General features: G+C 44.5%; 1 protein-coding gene across 1 annotated transcript; it reads right to left on the bottom strand.

Moving 5' to 3' along the window:
* Window positions 1–7,140: 7,140 nt before the first annotated feature.
* LOC109445463 (2'-5'-oligoadenylate synthase-like protein 2) lies at window positions 7,141–18,758 on the bottom strand. The gene is made up of 6 exons (XM_019727871.3): window positions 18,158–18,758; window positions 14,351–14,639; window positions 13,363–13,538; window positions 10,902–11,143; window positions 10,263–10,404; window positions 7,141–8,431 (listed from the first exon to the last, which is right to left on the bottom strand). The coding sequence occupies exons 1-6, from the start codon at window positions 18,353–18,355 to the stop codon at window positions 7,946–7,948; spliced, it is 1,533 nt and encodes a 510-aa protein (XP_019583430.3). The 5' UTR covers window positions 18,356–18,758; the 3' UTR covers window positions 7,141–7,945.
* Window positions 18,759–18,857: the final 99 nt, after the last annotated feature.

Here is an 18,857-nt window from a genome sequence, read left to right as displayed (position 1 = left end):
AATCATCAGAAGACCCTCCAGAGGCCATCACTCAGCTTCAACATTGATCAACATGTAGACAATCTCGTTTCAATTATACCCCCATCCACATCTCCTGTCTTGTATTATTTGGAAGTGAGTCCTAGACATCATAGCATTTCACTGGGTATATTTTGACTCTGAAACTGGCAGGGCTTGCTAATGGATAGAGGCTAATGTGAGAGAAAGATCAGAGTTAAGGACCACTTCAAGGCCTTAGGTCTTAGCAACTGGAAGTATGGAATTGTCCTGAACTTAGATGGGCAAGACCGGTGAAGACTGCAGTGTAGGCCTGCAGATCAGGAGCTCCGTTTTGGAACTGAAGTTTGAGGTGTCTATTAGACAGCCACATGGAATAAGGAGTTGGGTATATGAGTCTGGATTTCAGAGAAGAAGTCTGGGCTTGAGATACAAATTTGGGAACCCCCAGCCTAGAGATATTTAAAGCCACAAGACTGGATGGGGTGACCAAGGGAGTGAGTGTAGAGCAAGAAGAGGAAAGGACCAAAGAATGAGCCCTGAAGCACTTAACAGTATGAAGAGGTTGGGGGCGTTGCGAGAATCCAGCAAAGAAGAATGAGAAGGAATAGCTTGGGAGGTGGAAGAAAAATCAAGAGTGGTGTTTTGGAAGTCAAGTGGAGACATCATTTTACAAAGTGACACACTAGGTCACTGGGGGAATCTGCTCTGGCTTTGTCCTGAGGGCTGTGGCAAATCAGGGGAGGGACCAGCGGTGAAGTTAGCATTCTGGAAAGATTGGTCTGGCTGCTTCCGTTGGGAGGATGGATTACAGGAGGCAACAGTAGATGCAGGGAGATGTGTCAGGACACTGTGCAGTGGTCCAGGTGACAGGTAATGGTAGCCTGGATTTGGCTGGAAGCAGTGGAGGTGGAGAGAAAGGGCTGGATGCTAGGTCTATTTTGGAGGAAGGGTAGAGCTAGGACTCGGTGACTACAGGAAGGAGGTGAGGGACAGGGCGAAGATAGGGATGGCTCTCTGGCTTGGGTCCTTGAGTAACTGGTGGAGGGCACTATTAACAAAGAGAGGAAGATGGAAGGAGAAATGGGAGTGGGAGAGATGTAGAAGTGTATCTTTGAATGGTGACTTGGAGGTACTCCCAGGTGATAAGGGAAATGAGCATCTCCAGGACAAAGCTGGTTTTCCGCAGCACACAGATGGGTCATTGGTGCTTTCAGGAAGGATGATTGATACCAAAATTAAATGATGGGTGAAGAAAGTGAAACTCAGAGTACCAGATGGGGTGGCCAAAGAGATGGGACAAAGCCAGAGAGCTTAAAACGTTGTCCACATTGCCTCTTGTTTCTGATAAGCCGAGAAATAGAGATCCAAGAAGTATCCAAGAAGCCACCGGACTATGGAGGGTGCAGTTTTAGGGGAGATCTGGGAGCAGAAGTCACGTTAGGGTGGATTGGGGAGTAAGTGGAGAGTGGGGAAGACCAGGAGTGTAGCTAACCCTTGCAAGAAGTTTCCCATGAAAGGGAGGAGAAAGACAGGGTGTGAGTTAGCGGAGGCGGCAGGGTGGAGAGTGTTTGTTTTAAACGTCATTTTGAGAAAAAAACCCCTCAATCATGACACATTTTAATTGAAGCTTTCAAACTGGCCAGTCCCAAATGGAAAACACCACATATTTTATTAGATAATTTAAAAAAGTCCCCATGTTGCCGATGTTTGGTAGCAGTGCACGGTCCTTAAATAGTCCCATATTATGACAATTTAGAGGAGTAGTCATTTCACAAACTTCAGTCAACAATAACGTAAGGCTCCAAATGTTTACCATATGTTTATGATGACAGATAAGGAACGTCAAGGCAATAAAAAGTTGTTCAAACAACAAACATTCAGGCCTTACATATTGGTTTTTATTCAGCTTCCTGAAATCTATGAGAGTTGAGCAGCTTTCAATTATTTGATCACTAATACAGTGGACAGCATTTGAAGATTTGAAAAGGGAACACGGAGTTGGTATGTATTGTCTTTATGGTTTGTCAGGATGCCACCCAGTTGAGCATGTTTCGGTGGGGAGGGAGAAGAGCCAGTAGTTAGGAAGGGGGTGGGCTAAGTTTGGGGCAGAAGAAAGATACGTCAAGTTGAGTAGTGCCTTAGCTTGAGTTCCCCCAGAAGCAGAGCGTTAGGCAAGGGCTTGTGTGAGGGTGACTGTTATGGCAAATGATCCCAAAGGATAGGTATGGGGGATTGAGAAGGAGGGAAAACCATTCCAAGGAATATTATTAAATTGATCAGTACTGTGGGTAGCTGAGATTTCATCCCACTGGGCACCTTCTGAGGAGCAGTGTAGAGAGGTGCCTCACCTGAGAGGTGGAAGAGGGGAGTACGCATTCATTGGTTCCCGGCTTTCCATTAGGTGAGGGTTGCTCCTTGGGGTGTAAACTCCCTCGAACTTCCATGTTTGCTCAGACACCATAATGGTTGAATGGGTGCCCACAGATGTTTCTTATGGGGCAGGAGAGAATGCCCTAGTAGAGAGAAGGGCTATTTTCCCTGCCATGTGGACAGAGATTATCCAAGAAAATCTAAAGCAGTGCTCTCATTTTTTCCCCTCCTTGTATGCACAGTTCTCTGCACTGCTGACTTTGCAGTTCTTTTTGTGAAGAAGTGGAACCTATTTCTCCAGCCCCAGAAGCAGGCATGTGAGTTGTTTTGACCAAGGAGACATTAGCAAACATCATGCAAGCAAAGGCTTAAAAAGTGTTTGCCTATTGGGGCGTGCCCTTTCTCTTGTTACTTTTAGAACCCCATAACCATGTGAACAAGCTCAGACCAGCCAGTTGGATAATGAGAAACACATGGTTAAAAGCATTCAATTGAACAACTGATAATTGAGCCGATTGCCAGACATGGGAGGATATTGTTGACCTCTGGCTTCAGGGGGGCCAGCTCAGACCAGGAAAACTATTCAGACAATTCCCAGAACTACAAGCAAAGAAATGGGTGTTTTGAAGTGGTTGGTTATGTGGCATCAATTAACTGACACAACTTCTGGCATTGTCTGGATTCTTGGATCCAGCTGTGCCTTATGTTAGCTACCTGTGGATTCTTATGAGCCATTATAGTCTACTTATTTTTTTTTTAAAGATTTTATTGGGGAAGGGGAACAGTTCATTATTGGGGAACAGTGTGTACTTCCAGGACTTTTTTCCAAGTCAAGTTGTTGTCCTTTCAATCTTAGTTGTGGAGGGCGCAGCTCAGCTCCAGATCCAGTTGCCATTGCTAGTTGCAGGGGGCGCAGCCCACCATCCCTTGCGGGAGTCGAGGAATCGAACTGGCAACCTTATGGTTGAGAGGACGCACTCCAACCAACTGAGCCATCTGGGAGCTCAGCGGCAGCTCAGCTCAAGGTGCCATGTTTAATCTTAGTTGCAGGGGGCAGAGCCCACCATCCCTTGCGGGACTCGAGGAATTGAACTGGCAACCTTGTGGTTGAGAGCCCACTGGCCCATGTGGGAATTGAACCGGCAGCCTTCGGAGTCAGGAGCATGGAGCTTTAACCGCCTGAGCCACCGGGCCGGCCCTAGTCTACTTATTTTTGCTTAAACTAATTTGAATTGGGTCTCTGTCACTTGCAACAAGAAGGGTCCTTGAGGATCCAAGATTGAATGGACTGAACAAACAAATGGGTGGGAAAGATGAAGCTAGTGACCAGTGAATGACTGGTAGGGTTGACCATGGGTCTAGGCTGGATAGAAAAGGAAATAAACCCAGGGTCGAGAGGAAAGGAAGGGTCAGTCATTCAAGGTCCTTCCTCCTTGAAACCCTAGGGTTTCCTTCTCTGAATCAGTTCTTGGAACTGGGTCACTTTCATTGGTTTTCTCCTGATTTCCCTCAACAATGTTGAACTCAAGTTACCTCATATCAGCCAGTTTTCCACAGGCACCCAGAAGTCCACAAACAGGGGCTGTGAGCACACCCTTGTTTAAAGGTATGCAAACTAGGGAGCCCCTTCCCTGATCATCGTAATTAATTTTGTATTTAGGCAAGACAGAGCCCAGCCGGGCTTGTGGGGCTTAGGCGCTTTCACCTTGTGATATCTGGGGTACCATAGAAGAAAGCTGCATCCCGTCTTAAGCCTACTCAAAGGACAGAAACTCACAAAAATGTTGCCTAATATCACAATAATATCTCTTTCCTGGATATAAAGCAGGAAGGAGATAGTTTCTGGATATACTGGACCCAATAGACAAAGGTCATTGGGAATGAATATGCAAATTCGTGCATAAAATACAAATGAACTCTGTTGGTTCGGGGAGACTGGGAAATGTAGTCTTCAGACTTTGGCGATGTGCCTAGCTAATAATTCTGTTGCTATGGAAGAAAAGGAGAAAGGATATGGTGGTGGTGGGGTGTTGTGAGTGGACGCTAGTTGCTGCTACAACGTCCACTCTTTTTGCCATTTTGGCCCCAGCATAGGACTAGGAGTGGGGAACTGCCGGGGCCAGAGAGGATATAACTCTTTAGAAATCCTCCTACTTCTGCCCTGGGACATGAAAGGAGAACTTGGAGGGGGTAAGGGAAGGAGCTAATAACAACTGATAAGCTGCTATATTTATTGAGTACTTATTGCGTGCCATGCAGTGGGTGAAGAGTTTCACATACATTATGTCATTCCAGGCCTTGCACAAGACTTTACTTAATCCCTACTAAAGTCATCCATTCATTGAACACATATTTACTGAGCACCTATTATGTATCAGCTCCTATGCTAGGTACTGGAGAGAGTGGTGAATAAGACAGAGTCCTCCATTCTTGCTAAGTTTACAACATAACACAGTGGTTGCAAGTGCAAGCTTTGGAGTCAAGAGCGCCCAGGTTCAAATCCTAACTTATTAGTTGTGTGAATGTGCAAGTCACTGAAAGTATCTGTGCCTGAGTTTCCCCACCTGTAAAATGGAAATAATAACAGCCCCCACCGCCTAGGGCTACCATGATGCTCCAATGAAATAATGGATGAAAAACACTCAGCTCACTGCCCAATACATAGCTGGTGCTCGATACATGTGAGTTATTATTATGACGGGGGAGATGAAGCTCAAATCATAATTGCTAATGAGTGTGAATAGCAGGAAATGCAGGGTACTCCATGGTCATGCGGGGCCTCTGGTCCCGCTCCCTGCACAAGAACGCAGGATATGGTGAGGCCAAAAAGGAACACCCACAGAGCCATAGATAGGGGAGTCATACCACTATATTCTCGCTGGCGGCTGGGTTGGAGACACAGGAAGCAGGAGCCACACGATCCGAAACCTGCTGTCTTCTTTTCTGCCAACCAACCCACAACCAGCGTAGCCACGGCAGTTATATTAGTGGCTAATGGCTAATCAGTTACAGCTGATGGCCAACCAGTCACAGTTGATGGCCATCTACTACCTGAGCCAGCTCTTTTCCACATGAGGCCGAGAGCCTAGAAACTGCTCTCTGGGACTCTGTCTCCACAAACATCCACCAGAAGTGGCTAGAAATTGACACATCCTTCTTTTTTCTTGATTATTCTTTTGAGATATAACTTACACATAACAAAGTGCACAGACCTGAAGTGTGATGGTCCACTCAGCGGTGGTTAGTGTGCACAATATTATTGAAGGGACTGGAGAAGGCTAGGAGAGTGATGAGGCTGGCGTTCAGGCAGGCTGCCTGTGGGTGAGGTCCAGAGAAGGCGAGAAGGCATTCCTCCCAGATGATCTATGAGAGCTCTAGTGTGTCCCTGCTGAGATTGTTCTGGTTCCTCTTTGTGGGGACAGAGCCAGGAGTGCAGTTTCCAGGCTCTCGGCCTCACGTGGAAAGGTGCTGGCTCAGGTAGTAAATGGCCATCAACTGTGATTGGATGGCCATCAGCTATGGCTAGTTGGCCGTCAGCTGTAACCAGTGAGCCATTGGCCACTAATATAACTGCTGTGGCTACGCTAGCAGCAAATGGGGGCTAGCAAGAAGATGGTGGCTGAGCTAGGAAGCAGCAGAGTGTGGATTATGGATTGCAGAGAGGCGGATTGCAGCTAGCAAGTGACGTCGGTTGGCAGCGAGAAGTGGACGGCAGGTTGCGGATCATGTGACTCCTGCTTCCTGTATCTCCAACCCAGCCGCCAGCGAGACTATAGTGGTATGAATCCCCTATCTATGGCTCCGTGGGTGTTCCTTTTTGGCCTTACCATGTCCTGCGTTCTTATGTGGGGAGCAGGAGCAGAGGCCCCAGAAGAGACCCCGCCTGTCACCCTGCATGACGCTCTTCCACAGAAGTTGCCCTCTGAACATTAGTCCTGTCCTCTAAGCCTCAGTGTTCTCATCTGTAAAAAGGGGCAGGGGTGTTAATTTGACTCATCCATTAATTTCCAGAGCAGCTGTGAGGATCAGACTCAAATGTCATCATGTCTGTGGAGACTTTTAGTGCAAATGCTACGTAGATGCATAAATTATTAATTTACTGAGGACTAGAAAAAAAATGTATTGAGCTGCTGAGGCAGATCTTAGTCAAGGCTCTTGGGGCAGGAAAGACACACAACTCCCTCCGATTCACTCAATGAGTGGCTGCTCATTCAGTTTAGGTTGATGAAAGTATACAGGGGGAGTTTAATAGAAAAAAAGGGCAGATCTACCAGCATCCTGCAGCTTCTCTCCCTGGGTATATGTGAGGAGGGCTTTCGATTTAGTCTCTTACTATGTGTAGCTCCATTCTCTGTGTGGTCGGCTCTCTCTTTACTAATGTGTGGACTTGGGTGGGGCTCCAGCTCAGGCTGCTGTTCTGACTGCATTTCTGTTTAGATATCTTCTCCTTTAACTGTACCAGGAGCTCCCTGTACCTGGTCCCGCCCCCCCACCCCCCAGGACTCAGAATCTGATTGGCTAAGTACAACCAATGGATGGCTGCTACCTAGGGTCAGCTGATCAATTTTGATCTAATTAGGTTTGGAAAGAGGGGTGAAGGTTTTGGGTGTGAGTGTGGTATGCCACTACACAAGCCTGGGGCTTCTGTAGACGAGAGGAGTGTGGGTATTTTCAAAGAATGAGACATAACCTGGGGAGCATCCCAAACAAGGTGGTCTCCAAAATGGCCCTGGTCTGAGACTCATGAAGGCAATAGTGAAGAATTCAAAGTCATTCTTTAGTGTATTTGTTTATTCAACAAGCGCGTGCTAAGCATTTGTGCCAGGGGAGCACCATTCTTGACCATGGGGACACAAGAATAAGACACAGTTCCTCTCTTGTCTCACTAGACGAGGGGGCATACACGATTCAACAAAGGAACACGACGAGGGTCCCAAGTGCTTTCCCAGAAGTCTGACCTGGGTGTAGGGCAGGGTAAGTTCAGAAGATGATTTGGTCAGCTGTATGGAGCTTATAGCAGTGGTTCTCAGACTTGAGCAGGCATCAGAATTACTTGGAAGGCTTGTTAAGACACAAATTGCTGAGTCCCAACCCCTGAGAACCAGACACATGTAAGTCTGCAATAGTTGCTGAGAATTTTGATTTCTGAGACGTTCCCAGCTGATGCTTATTCTGCTGGTCTGGGGTCCATACTTTGAGAATTGGTGACTCAAGAGGTTTGAGTGTGGAAAGACGAAAACATGGGGGAAAGGAAAGTGGACTCAGAGTCATGGAATTACAAAGTGGCAGTCAGTGTTCTGGAATTACGTGTTTGGGCACATCCAGTGTGCTCTGAGAGTGGTGAGGAGAGATTAAGGGGTTAAGCAAGGCCTAAATTGTCAAGCACCCTAAATGCCAAGCAAAGGAACTGGAACTATATTCTGTGGGTAATAGGAGTCATTGGAGGATTTTAAACAGGGGAAGGGGTACATGCACACTTATGCTTCCGGAGTGGACAATAGTCTGGGTAGAAAGGGGTGGGATGGGGAGACCGTGCCATAGATGTCTACTTCACGAGCAGCCTGACCATGTACACTCATGAGGAACTGTAGCCTCTTCTAATGAGCATGATGGTGTCGGAGTCCTCAATCTGCAGCTCTGAGAGGCTGCAATGATTCCTCAGTCTCCGACCCTGGAACTTTAGTATCTGATCTTCCACATAAGGTCCTCCAGCGTCCTCAATTTTTTCTTTCAAGTCACGGACAGAGTCATCAGGGCAGATGGCATAAGGCTTGCTATGGCCACTACAGTTCTTCACGAAGACCTGAATCTCATCATGGAAGGTCTCCAGCACCTGGACAGTCACCTTAGAGAAGATCCCATAATCTGCCAGGGTCCGTTTGCTGCTGAGTAGTTGCCGCTCCCCTCCCGGCTCCTGGAAGGAGAGACGCTGCTGCCCGGTGAGACCAAACGTCCTCTTGATCTCCGGTTTCATTTTCCAGATGGGACTGTAGGGGTCCACTGAGAGTTTCCAGGGCTCATTTCCTGTCTGTTTCACCACCACCTGGACGTTCCTTGCTGGCTGGAAGGGAGGAGCAGAAAAGGGTTTCTGGTGGTCATGACTGTCTGTTGTCTCCAAATCCTCCCCCTTCTGGCTACTGATGATATAATTTATTGCCTACCAAGAAACTTTTAATTAAAGGAGGTGCTATCAATAATTATCTCAGCTAACAGGCATAAAGCAGGACTGTCCCAGGCAAAGCAAACTATTTGGTCATCCTAGGCTTATAGGACCACTGGCTCATCCTTCATCCTCTGACTCACCCCAAGCAGAGTGACAACTGACAACAGTTCTCCAAATAACGATTCCTTCTATGTGGACCTGCCCAGGGTCTCCTCCACCCTACCCCACCTGTCGTCACATGTGGACAACATTAGAACCTACTCCATATGCAATCATAGGGCTATTGTAGGTTTAATGATTTAATGTATATCAGGCACCTGGACGTATATTCAAGGATATACAATGCAACAGCAGAAGCCTGAAAGCATCCTAAAAATCTATGCGTAGGGCACTGGTTATATAAGTTAAGGTACTTTCATTCATTGGATTATGATATAGCTGTTGATCCAGGAGGCCCTGACATTCCCATTTGTCTAGGGGAAGCTTACTGTATGTCCTTCATCCTGCGTAAGTAACAGCATCCCATTTCACGCTCCAAAATATCCTGGCTTGGACTTTGTCATATGGTTATGCTTGTTAGGTCTATATGTGTGGATATAAAATTGTCTTTCAGATAATTTAATAGAGTAACTGAATTACGTCATAATTTAAGTAAATAAAAGTAAACCCCCACACACAAATAGAATGTGCAGTTAGACACAGGCACGTGCTTGTGTGTGGGTGGCATATCCATGGAAGGAGAAGCAAGAAATTGGTAAGTGTGTGTCGGGGAGGGGGCGATACTGAGAGGCTGGGGATCAGGATGGGAGGCAGATTTACTTTAATAGTGCGCTCTTTTAAACAGCTTGTTTTGCTTTTTTTTTTTTTTTTTGCTATGAGGGTGTGTTTTCTTCTCTCTCTCTCTCTCTCTCTCTCTCTCACAAACACATATACACACATACTATAATAATTATGGGAAGGCTTCTTAGCAGGAGTTGGAAGACTGTTCCATGAATCTTCTCCCAGAAAACCCCTGGTCTGCGGGACCTTCCGTTCCAGCCAATGGAACGTGGCTGGGTGGCAGTTATCTGCCTTGCTTCTGTGGCTGCAGGTTTGCCTTTGAGGCCGGGCTCAGAATTTCCCTACAGGATATGAAATGTAGGACTGGCAACAAGAAAACTCTGGGACGAGCTGGTTGGTGAAAATAGATCTCTCAGTTGAGCGCATCGCAGAGTCCTGGTCTTTGAATCCTGGGTTCCCACGTAGTGTTGAGACCCGGGACTATGGTGGCCCATGTGGGAACAGCCATGCACAGGGGGCCACACAGCTGGGGTTTCTGTCTGCATTGGACGCCTATGCTCCTCACTTAGGGTTTTTGGATACATCTATAAATCTCATTTTAATAGCAAAAAGTTGAACTTTTGACAACCCATAATAGCAGAGACATTAGTCCACAGGATATATGTATGGAATAAATTCTTTGTCTGTATCCCTCAAATGGCTACAGAGCAGGGCAAAAATTGCCTGCCCACTTTACAGACGAAAGAATTGAGGCCTAGACACTTACAGCATAAGGGGAAGAAATGCATACCTGGTTGGCTGGGACATCGCCAGGGCAGGTACGTATTCCCTGTGTTGGGGACTCAGAGGTGCTATGGCAGGAGTTGGGGAAGATTCATGGGGGGGGGGGGGGGGGTTGAAGTGAGGTCATCACTAAGTCATGACAGTGGAATGAGGGTGGGGGTGGTACCTGTACGTCCCAATCTTGGCAGGAGTCTTCAGTGCTGCAGCAGGCCTGCCTCAGGCAGTAAGCAGCTTCTTTGGCCACCAGGTCCCACCTCTTTTCCCTTCCCAGGTTGTTGGTGGGATCAGCTGGGTCCAGGATAACGGGCCTGGGAGAGAGAAGGGGAATGATTTTCCATCACACTCAGAACGCTGTCCTCTGTCCCTCAAGTGTGTGGAATTATTGTGCATGCCTCTGTGTAGGGAGGAGGCCTCCCTGCAGCCTGAAGCCCTTGGTGCAAGATTGGCAGTATAAACTAAGCCGGCCCAGTCAGAATGCATCTCAGGGATTCTGCTTGGGATACTGGGGCAAGTGTGCGCTCTTCTCTACTGGAAGGTCTGAGTCCAGGTGAGAAGACTGGACCTGATGCAGCCATGAAGGAATTAGCCTGAATTCAAAGGTAAAACCCCGGGCAGGGCAGAAGTGAGCGATTCACAGATGGGACCCTGATGACATAGTGAATATCTGGATCGCACCACGTCTGAAGCTTTATTTATCTTTGGACTTCTCAGTGACAAAAGCCAATACCTCCCCTTTATTTTAAGAACTGTTTGAGTTGGGTTTTCTATTCTTTGTAGCCGAAACTAATGCAACCAACACACTCACCTGGGTTCCTTCAACTGTTGTTTGATAAAATTCCTGACCACCTCATTTTGGAAATCATAGTACTTGGTCCAATATATGCAGATCTTTTCATAATCTTGGAGGAGTTCCATCACAGCTATAAACCCTTTGTCCAGGTTGAAGTTCTCACTTTCATCAGTACCCATTTCCCAGGCGTAGATGGTCAGTAGCTCCAGCGCATATTTTGGGGGCAATCCTGGCGTTTTATATTTACGTTTCAAAAACTGGAGAGGGAGAGAAGATGAGGGTTGGGGAAGACAGGGGGAGAGGGAGAGAATATGAGATTGTTACCCTGGGAATTGGGAATTCCCACGTTATGCTGTTTCTAGGACCCAGTAATATTTCATCAACGTCCTTTTACATCCGGATTATGTAGCACATACATAAAATTTGACATGAGCCCAGCAGCTTGCGGTCTAAATGAAATATGTCCTGGGACCATCAAAATTTCAATAGAAGAGGAAGTTGGGGCCTCTTGTGGATATTTCCTGGGCCTCATCAATCTTCGTTATTCAGTTGAAATGGGGGAGGCAACTTAACATAGCGAATATGGGATATAACTGAAGAAAACTAAAACACACAGACACACTGAAAACATAAAACAAAATCAGGACAAACAAAAGATGAAGGAGAAAGAGTAATAATGTAAAATTTTCAGTTCTTCAAAAATTAATTTAGAAATTTGTTGCAATTTTATAATCTCAGTGATGTTTTTAGTGGGATGAAATGATCTTAAGATTCATATAGAGGAGTAAATACCTAGGAAATCCAAGAAAAACAAAAATGGAGAAGTTGGTGTTTGTTTTCTCAGGTATGTTATATAAAGCAGTTGTAACAAAAACAGTATGCTTTTGGTGTTAGAATAAACAATAGTCAAAGGTAATAGAACTGATAGCCCAGAATTAGCTCCCAGTCGATGAAAGAATTTAATAATTGACAAGGGTGGTATTTCAGTTCAGTGGGAAAGAGATGCATAATCCAGTGAATGATGCTGGCACAACTTGTTAGCCATTTGGAAGAAAATAAAGACTGTCACAGCGAATATCAAAATAAATTACAACTGGAGTTAAAATATATATTAAACATATTAGGAGAAAAATTAAGAGACTACGTATATACTGTGGGTAAGATAAGCAACCTACAACATAGAAAAAAGTCAGACATCTGTGTATTTTAAAATTAGAAATAATTATGTTGTCAAAGATACTATAATTAAGGTAAATAGATGAGTGATATATTTGTAAAAATATTTGCAACACATAAGAAGTAATGGTACAACATCTACAATTTGCAAAGAGGTCCTACAACTGACAAAAATAAAACAAAAAAACACACACAAACAATTGAAAAGTATGCAAAATACATTAATAGGTAACTCCCAAAAGTTCAAATCCAAAGTAAGCAAATGTATTTTCTTAAAGGGTGGAATACAAAAAGAGTTTGCATGATTTGATCCCACTTACTTAAGCTCTGTGCATGAGCTTTGTGAGTACAGATATAAAGATAGGTATGAAAAAAAAATAGTCACCAAAAATGTTATTAGTATTATCTCAGGGATTTCATGTGAATTTTATCTTCTTTTTTTAAAATCACTTGAAGTTTTTATAATGAGCCCAATGTATAATACTCAGATAATCTGAAAAAAAAAAAGTTAATATTATGAAAAATATTTAGGGTTCTTGATTAAGAGCCCAGGTTCTAGAGTCAGACACTTTGGGGTTCAAATCTCAGCCCCACCTTAGCTTTTGAGTCTCAGTTTTCTTATCTCCAAATGGGGCTGATGAATAATACATGACAGTTGGAAAAACCAGATGAGAAAAAATTTGTAGAGCACTTAGCATAGGTCACGGAACCTAATTAGCGCTCAGTAAATGACAGCTTTCTCATTATTGCTGTTGCTGGTGTCCCAAATGCCTGAGGTCTGACGCCTGTTGAAAACCACGTCTGTGTACATCAGAAACCATTTAATTGCCCTGGAAGAACATGCTATCAAAACCAGGAGGCTATCGCCAGGACACAACACTTTGGAAGGGAACAGAACACAGCAACAAGAAGTAAGCAACAGGAGCGGCCGGATGGCTCAGTTGGTTAGAGCATGGTGCTCTTAACAACAAGGTTGCCGGTTCGATCCCCACATGGGCCACTGTGAGCTGCACCCTCCACAACTAGATTGAAACAACTACTTGACTTGGAGCTGATGGGTCCTGGAAAAACACACTTAAAATTAAAAAAAAAAAAAAGAGGTAAACAATAGCCACAACAATAACGCAAAACTTTGTCCAGTGCTCTGTATTTGACAAATAGTGTCCAATCATACTATTTCACCAACGCTATTTAACATGCTCCCTGTCCTGAGATAGGGTGTTTTCGTTTCTTTTCCCTTTAAAAAAATACCAAGATGCACCTGCCCTTCCTCTTGCCCCTACACCCCCCAGCTCCTCACCTGCAGGTACCAGTGTTTCACCAGCCGCAGGAGGTTCTTTAGCTTAATAGGTCGACTTTTCACAAAGCGCCTCTGCAACTCCGTGAAGCTTGGTGAGAACTGCCCAGGGCGGCCGCCAACGGTTATTAAGTTTTCATAGATTTCCGGTCGTGGTTTACAGTCTGGGGAAATATTTCCTGGGAGATAAAAGTGCCTGGTCAGGAAAATCTGCCCATTGAGGTGAGGAAGATGGGAAAAGAACTACAGCACATAAAGTGTGCAGACATTATCTCATGCATTCCTCGCTACAGCGTTATTTTTTCCCACTTTACAACTAAATAAGGGGAGGTCTTAGAGGGTTTGGTTGCCAACTCAAAAGTCAGATAGGTAAATTTTAAATAACTGACGTTGACTAAAGACTTCACCATATGTCAGGCACTGGATCTAAGCTCATGGTATCCTCAGAACAGCTCCATGAAGTAGTAAATGCCATAGGAAATGCCATTTTTTGTGAGTCAAACATGGTCAAATATTGTCTATTTCCTATGATTCAACTGGATATTATTAACCCATTTAACAGGTTGGTACAATGAGTCTTGGAAGTTTTAAATAGCTTGCCCAAGGTCACACAATTAGTAAGTCTTGGAGCCAAAATTTGAAGACCTTAAGAGGTCTGTTTTTAAAATGATTCCTATCAGTTCTTGCAAAGACCTTGAAGTGCTTGATTGCCTGGGTGTTTCCCAGAGGATCAGAGAAGAATCTCTTCGTTGGGTTGGGTAGGAATCCATTATCTGGGAGAAGTCCCCTTTTCCCGCAAGAATGGGCTTTGGAAACACCTGATTTATGGGAAGATTTCATTTTCAAAGTATAGCTCCAGACCCATCCCCCTGAAAAAGAACAAACTCCACTCTCACCCATTGGTTTCCACTTTCCCAAACCCCCTCCCGAGGCCAGGTTGCTGAAGGGCCCCTGACTAGGTTCTCTGGACCCAACCCATCGCTGTCTTTACCTAGAGCATCGAAAGCTGGGAGCACATCCACTTTAATGACATCACTGCTCTTCCTGGCCTGGACCAGGAAGGACAGGGAGCGGGAGGCCCTGCTTCCCGCTCTGTGCTGGGCCACAGTGATGTTGTAGGCCAGACTCCTGCTACAGTGATCCAGTTTCTCCTCGATGATGTTTAGGATGGACTCACAGAGCCAGGCCTGGTGTTGGAAGCTGGAGAAGCAGCTCAGGAACAGGATCAAATCCACATCGGAGCTGTGGTTCAGCGTCGTCCCCTTCCCAGAGGAGCCGCCCTGGGGAGGACATCAAAGTTGAGCTTCACCTTCCCCTGAGGCCTGATGTTTTGAGGTGGGGGTGAAGCCAGGAGCACCCATGTTGGGCTAGTCACACAGGTCCCCAAAGGAGCCCTTGGTCTCCATCATACATGGACTAGAAAAATTAAGTATGTGTTACACAATTCTAAGGCTATAAATGAAATGTAAAGCTCCATTGCACCCCAGACCCTAAACCCTTTCTCCAGAGGCAACCCTAGTTACCAGCTTCTTACATACATCATTCCATAAATGTTCGATGCCTCCACTTCTGCCATTCAACATGGTAGCCACATGTGGCTACTGAAATTTAAATAAATTAAAATGAAATGAAATAAAAAATTTCAGTTCTTCAGCTGCACGAGCCTCAATTTCAAGTGCTAAGTAGCCACCTGATTATATTGGACGGTGCATATATAGAACATTTCCATCATTGGAGAAACTTCTATTGGACAGCTCTGGCTTAGACAAACATTTTTGTGTATACATTTTATATACATATTATGGGTGTGTGTATGCACAAATGTACATTGTTAGACTTTTTATTTTGAAATAATTATAGATTCACAGGAATTTGTAAAGATGGTTCAGAGAGGTCTGATGTGTCCTTTGTTTGGTTCCCCCCCCCCATGGCTACCTCTTAGATAAATGTAGTGGACTACCAAAACCAGGCAATTGCCATTGATACAATGTGTGTGTTTAGTTTTATGACATTTTATCACATGTTCAGATTCCTGTTATCACCACTGAAACCAAGATACAGAACTATTCCAATTCTACTTCCTCATTCTACTTTTTAATAGTCACAGTTACCTCCCTCCCCTCCACCATCCCTGAAACCTGGAAACCACTAATCTGTTTTCCATCTCTATAATCTCACGATTTCGAGAATTATATAAATGGAACCATACGGTATGTGAGCTTTTGACGTTGGCTTTTTATTTTCACTCAGCACAAGGCTTTTGATATTCATCCATGTTGTCACATGTATTAAGAGTTTGCTCCACCAAAATCACCCTTGTTACAGCTTGTTACTCAAGTTTTAACTTTAGTCCCAATCTGCTGGCTATTCTCTACTTTTCAGAGTTGTCAATCATTTGCTTTTCCATGTCTCTCCAGAGTTTTAGTTGTAATTTGTGAGACTTTGTAAGAGCCTTACTCCATCTGGGCCAGCACCAGAAGCTTACAGTCTCTTAAAATATTTAGAAATACATGTGAAACAAAACGTTTTCTAATTATTTATAAACATAAAATGTGATTGTAGTATATGAAAATTTTAACAGTGCTCATTTATGCATAATACGGTCATTCATTAAAAAATTTTTTTGTTTTTCCCCCCTATATTTTCGTGATTAAATGTATTACTCATGTAATTTAGAATATCATGAAACAATTTGACCTCAGGTTCCTATGTGACCTGAATTTTGGCATTGGGTTCCTTGAGCTGAGGAAACAGAATAGTAGAAGAGGATCAATATGGTTTTCAGCAGGTGGCAGTGATTAGCATAGCAAGAGGTGACTTTGAAAAAGACTCTCCAGGCCATTCATGGTAGGAAATCAAATGAAATTAGTAGGTTTAACTCTAGAAAAATACAACACTCTCACCACAATATAGATGGATGAAACCAAGAAAATGAGATGTAACTCAGAAAATCTAGTGCTTAACATGGTCGAGAAAGGCAGAGAGAGAAGAAATGTTAATTTATATGCAATGTACCCTCTTCCTCCTAATATAGAAATGGAAATGTAATGAGCAGGTGTCCTTTCTGCTATGTTTGTTTACCAAGATATATCCAAATAGAGTGTTTAACTCCATAAATACTTTGTACTAGGCATTTTCCATGCTACTCAAAATAGATGGAGATAGTCAAGGGGTGTTTAAACTTCTGGAAATAGAGATCATTGAAAGAACAAGAGGAAAGGGAAAATAATTGTTTTTTCTTCTAGACAGTCTCCACCTGTAATAGTGGGAATGGGAACTTCAAGATAGGGGTACCTGGAGTAACATAAATGGCACATCTCCAGTGGAAACAGCACCTTCGAATCCATAGAAAAGCTTTATTTAGAACCTATGTTGAAATATTTGAATACTCTCAAACCCATCCTTCAGAGAATATGCGTCCCATTTCTGGTTTTGATGGGCGTTTCCTTTTTCCATTTAAGGTCCCAAAAACAAAGATTCTGATGGCACTCTAAGAGCAGAAAGCAGAGGTTGCAATTCCTCTAAGAAGTTCAGATATGTGGAACAGTCAGAGCCCAGAAGTGCAAGGCTGGCTCTTTTGAAGCAATTATAGGAGCTTGAATTTTTTGAATTTCTGTTTGGAAGCTCCTAGTTTGCTGATAACACCCCCTGAGTCTTTGGTTTCAACTTTTTTATTTAAAGATTCTTTAAAGCTGCATGTCCTTCCTTTTCAGCCTTACCCTCGGTAGTCATTGTCACCCATAGGTAAAGAGTGATTTATTTAAGTTAATGTTAGTCTTTCATTCTAGTAAAATGAGAAATATCTAGATTTACAGTCAAGGAACTTTTGATTTAGGGTGATATGTTAGAAGTTGAATTACAAATTAGTACTTTTCCAGGAGGAACCATGCTATAAATGGGTGTTGAATTTCATAATCAGCCCTGAAAAATCCATGTAACCCTGGAAGTACTCTCTGGTATTACATAATTGCTAGGTAGTTTCTAATATAACTGTATAACCTAGTGCTATTTTAGAAGAAAAATATAGAAGAATTTGGGGTAAAGTAGATTTTGTTTTCTTTTTTTAAAAAAGCCATCTTACTGCAGCATATAATGAATTGTTTATTGGAGATATTGTGTATTTATTTATTTTTAAGGAGGGCGCAGCTCACAGTGGCCCATGCGAGGATCAAACTGGCAACCTTGGTGTTATTAGCACTAAGCTCTAACCAACTGAGCTAACTGGCCAACCCAAAGCAGGTTTTCTTAAACAAGAAATAAAATCATACATTTTATAGAGACCTGTTACCCATCTTCCACTTGCCTCCCTGGCACTCAGAGAGCTGGGGGGGGTTGGGAGGGTGAGGAGGTGGGAGGGTGGGGAGGTGGGAGGGGGGAGGGGGGAAGGTGAGGGTGGGGGAGGGGGGGTGGGGAGGGGGGGAGGGGTAAAAGAAAGGAGGGGGAAGCTCCAACATATATGGTACTCAGGAATGTGAGCAGTCTTTTGTTAATTGGCCCACAGATATTAATTATTCCTGTTGCTTTCTCTCTCTTCAGGTGCTGTGATTTAATTTAGAACATCTCAGACATTTTCTCTTGCCAATTGCGATAATCATCATCATCATCCTTTAGATTTGTAGGATTATTTACCGTTTAAAAACACTTCCCCACACTTTATCTCATTTATTCCTGATAACAAATTGGGTTAAAGGGGTGGAGGCAGAGACTGGGAGAGATGAAATGATCCGTCTCCCCAGGTCACACAGTCCCAAAACAGCAGAGCTGGGATTCGAACCCCCAGGGTCTCCCAAGTGCTCACCTTCACCACCTTCAGCACTCTGATTGTTTGGTCTCCAATCAGCTCATCATGGAAGCACACATCCCTCAAGAACCGCTCACTTCTGTCCCAGGCGTCTTGTACTTCCTCCTTCCAGGCCCTCTGGGGCTGCAGGCTCTGCCTCACAAAGGTGTCCAGCTCGTCTGCAGGGGTCTCATACAGGCTCCGGGAGGGTTCCATTTCTGCGGGACCCGGCTGCCCGATGGAATAAACCTCTGCTTCTGCCCAGCCCTTTTAATGCTCAGGAGTCAGCTCTCCCGCCAGGTCCTCCCTACTCACGTCATGTTTGGAAATCGAAACTGAGTTTGCAGAGCTAATTTTCGTTTTCCGTTTAAGGCTGCGAGAAAAAATGGCTGGGAGATAAGAATGAGACTTTGCTTCTCGCCACAGTCTCTCTCAGTCCTAGCGTTTCACAGAGTGTCCCGGAGCAAGGTCTCCCCCCAGGCCTCATGCCGCTCTGCACGGAGAGTAGGTCCCACCCTCTACTGCAACTGGGTTCCCCCTCCCCCTCTTGGAATTGGATGGTGTTTTTGCCCCTGGGATCAGGAGAGGTTGATGCCTGGGTGAGGGGGCAGAGGCTTGGGCTGAACCCAAGGAGTCCTGGGACGTGGGATGGTCTGAGCACACCCTTTATTTTTATTTTGTTTTTAATCTTAGTCATCCCCAACAACTCACAGGAAAG

Source organism: Rhinolophus sinicus, chromosome 9 (assembly GCF_057876585.1).
Source record: "Rhinolophus sinicus isolate RSI-liver-muscle chromosome 9, RSI-T2T, whole genome shotgun sequence".
Lineage (NCBI taxonomy): Eukaryota > Metazoa > Chordata > Mammalia > Chiroptera > Rhinolophidae > Rhinolophus > Rhinolophus sinicus.
Note: the sequence above shows the minus strand (reverse complement) of the source record. Positions and strands in the feature narration are given on the sequence as shown.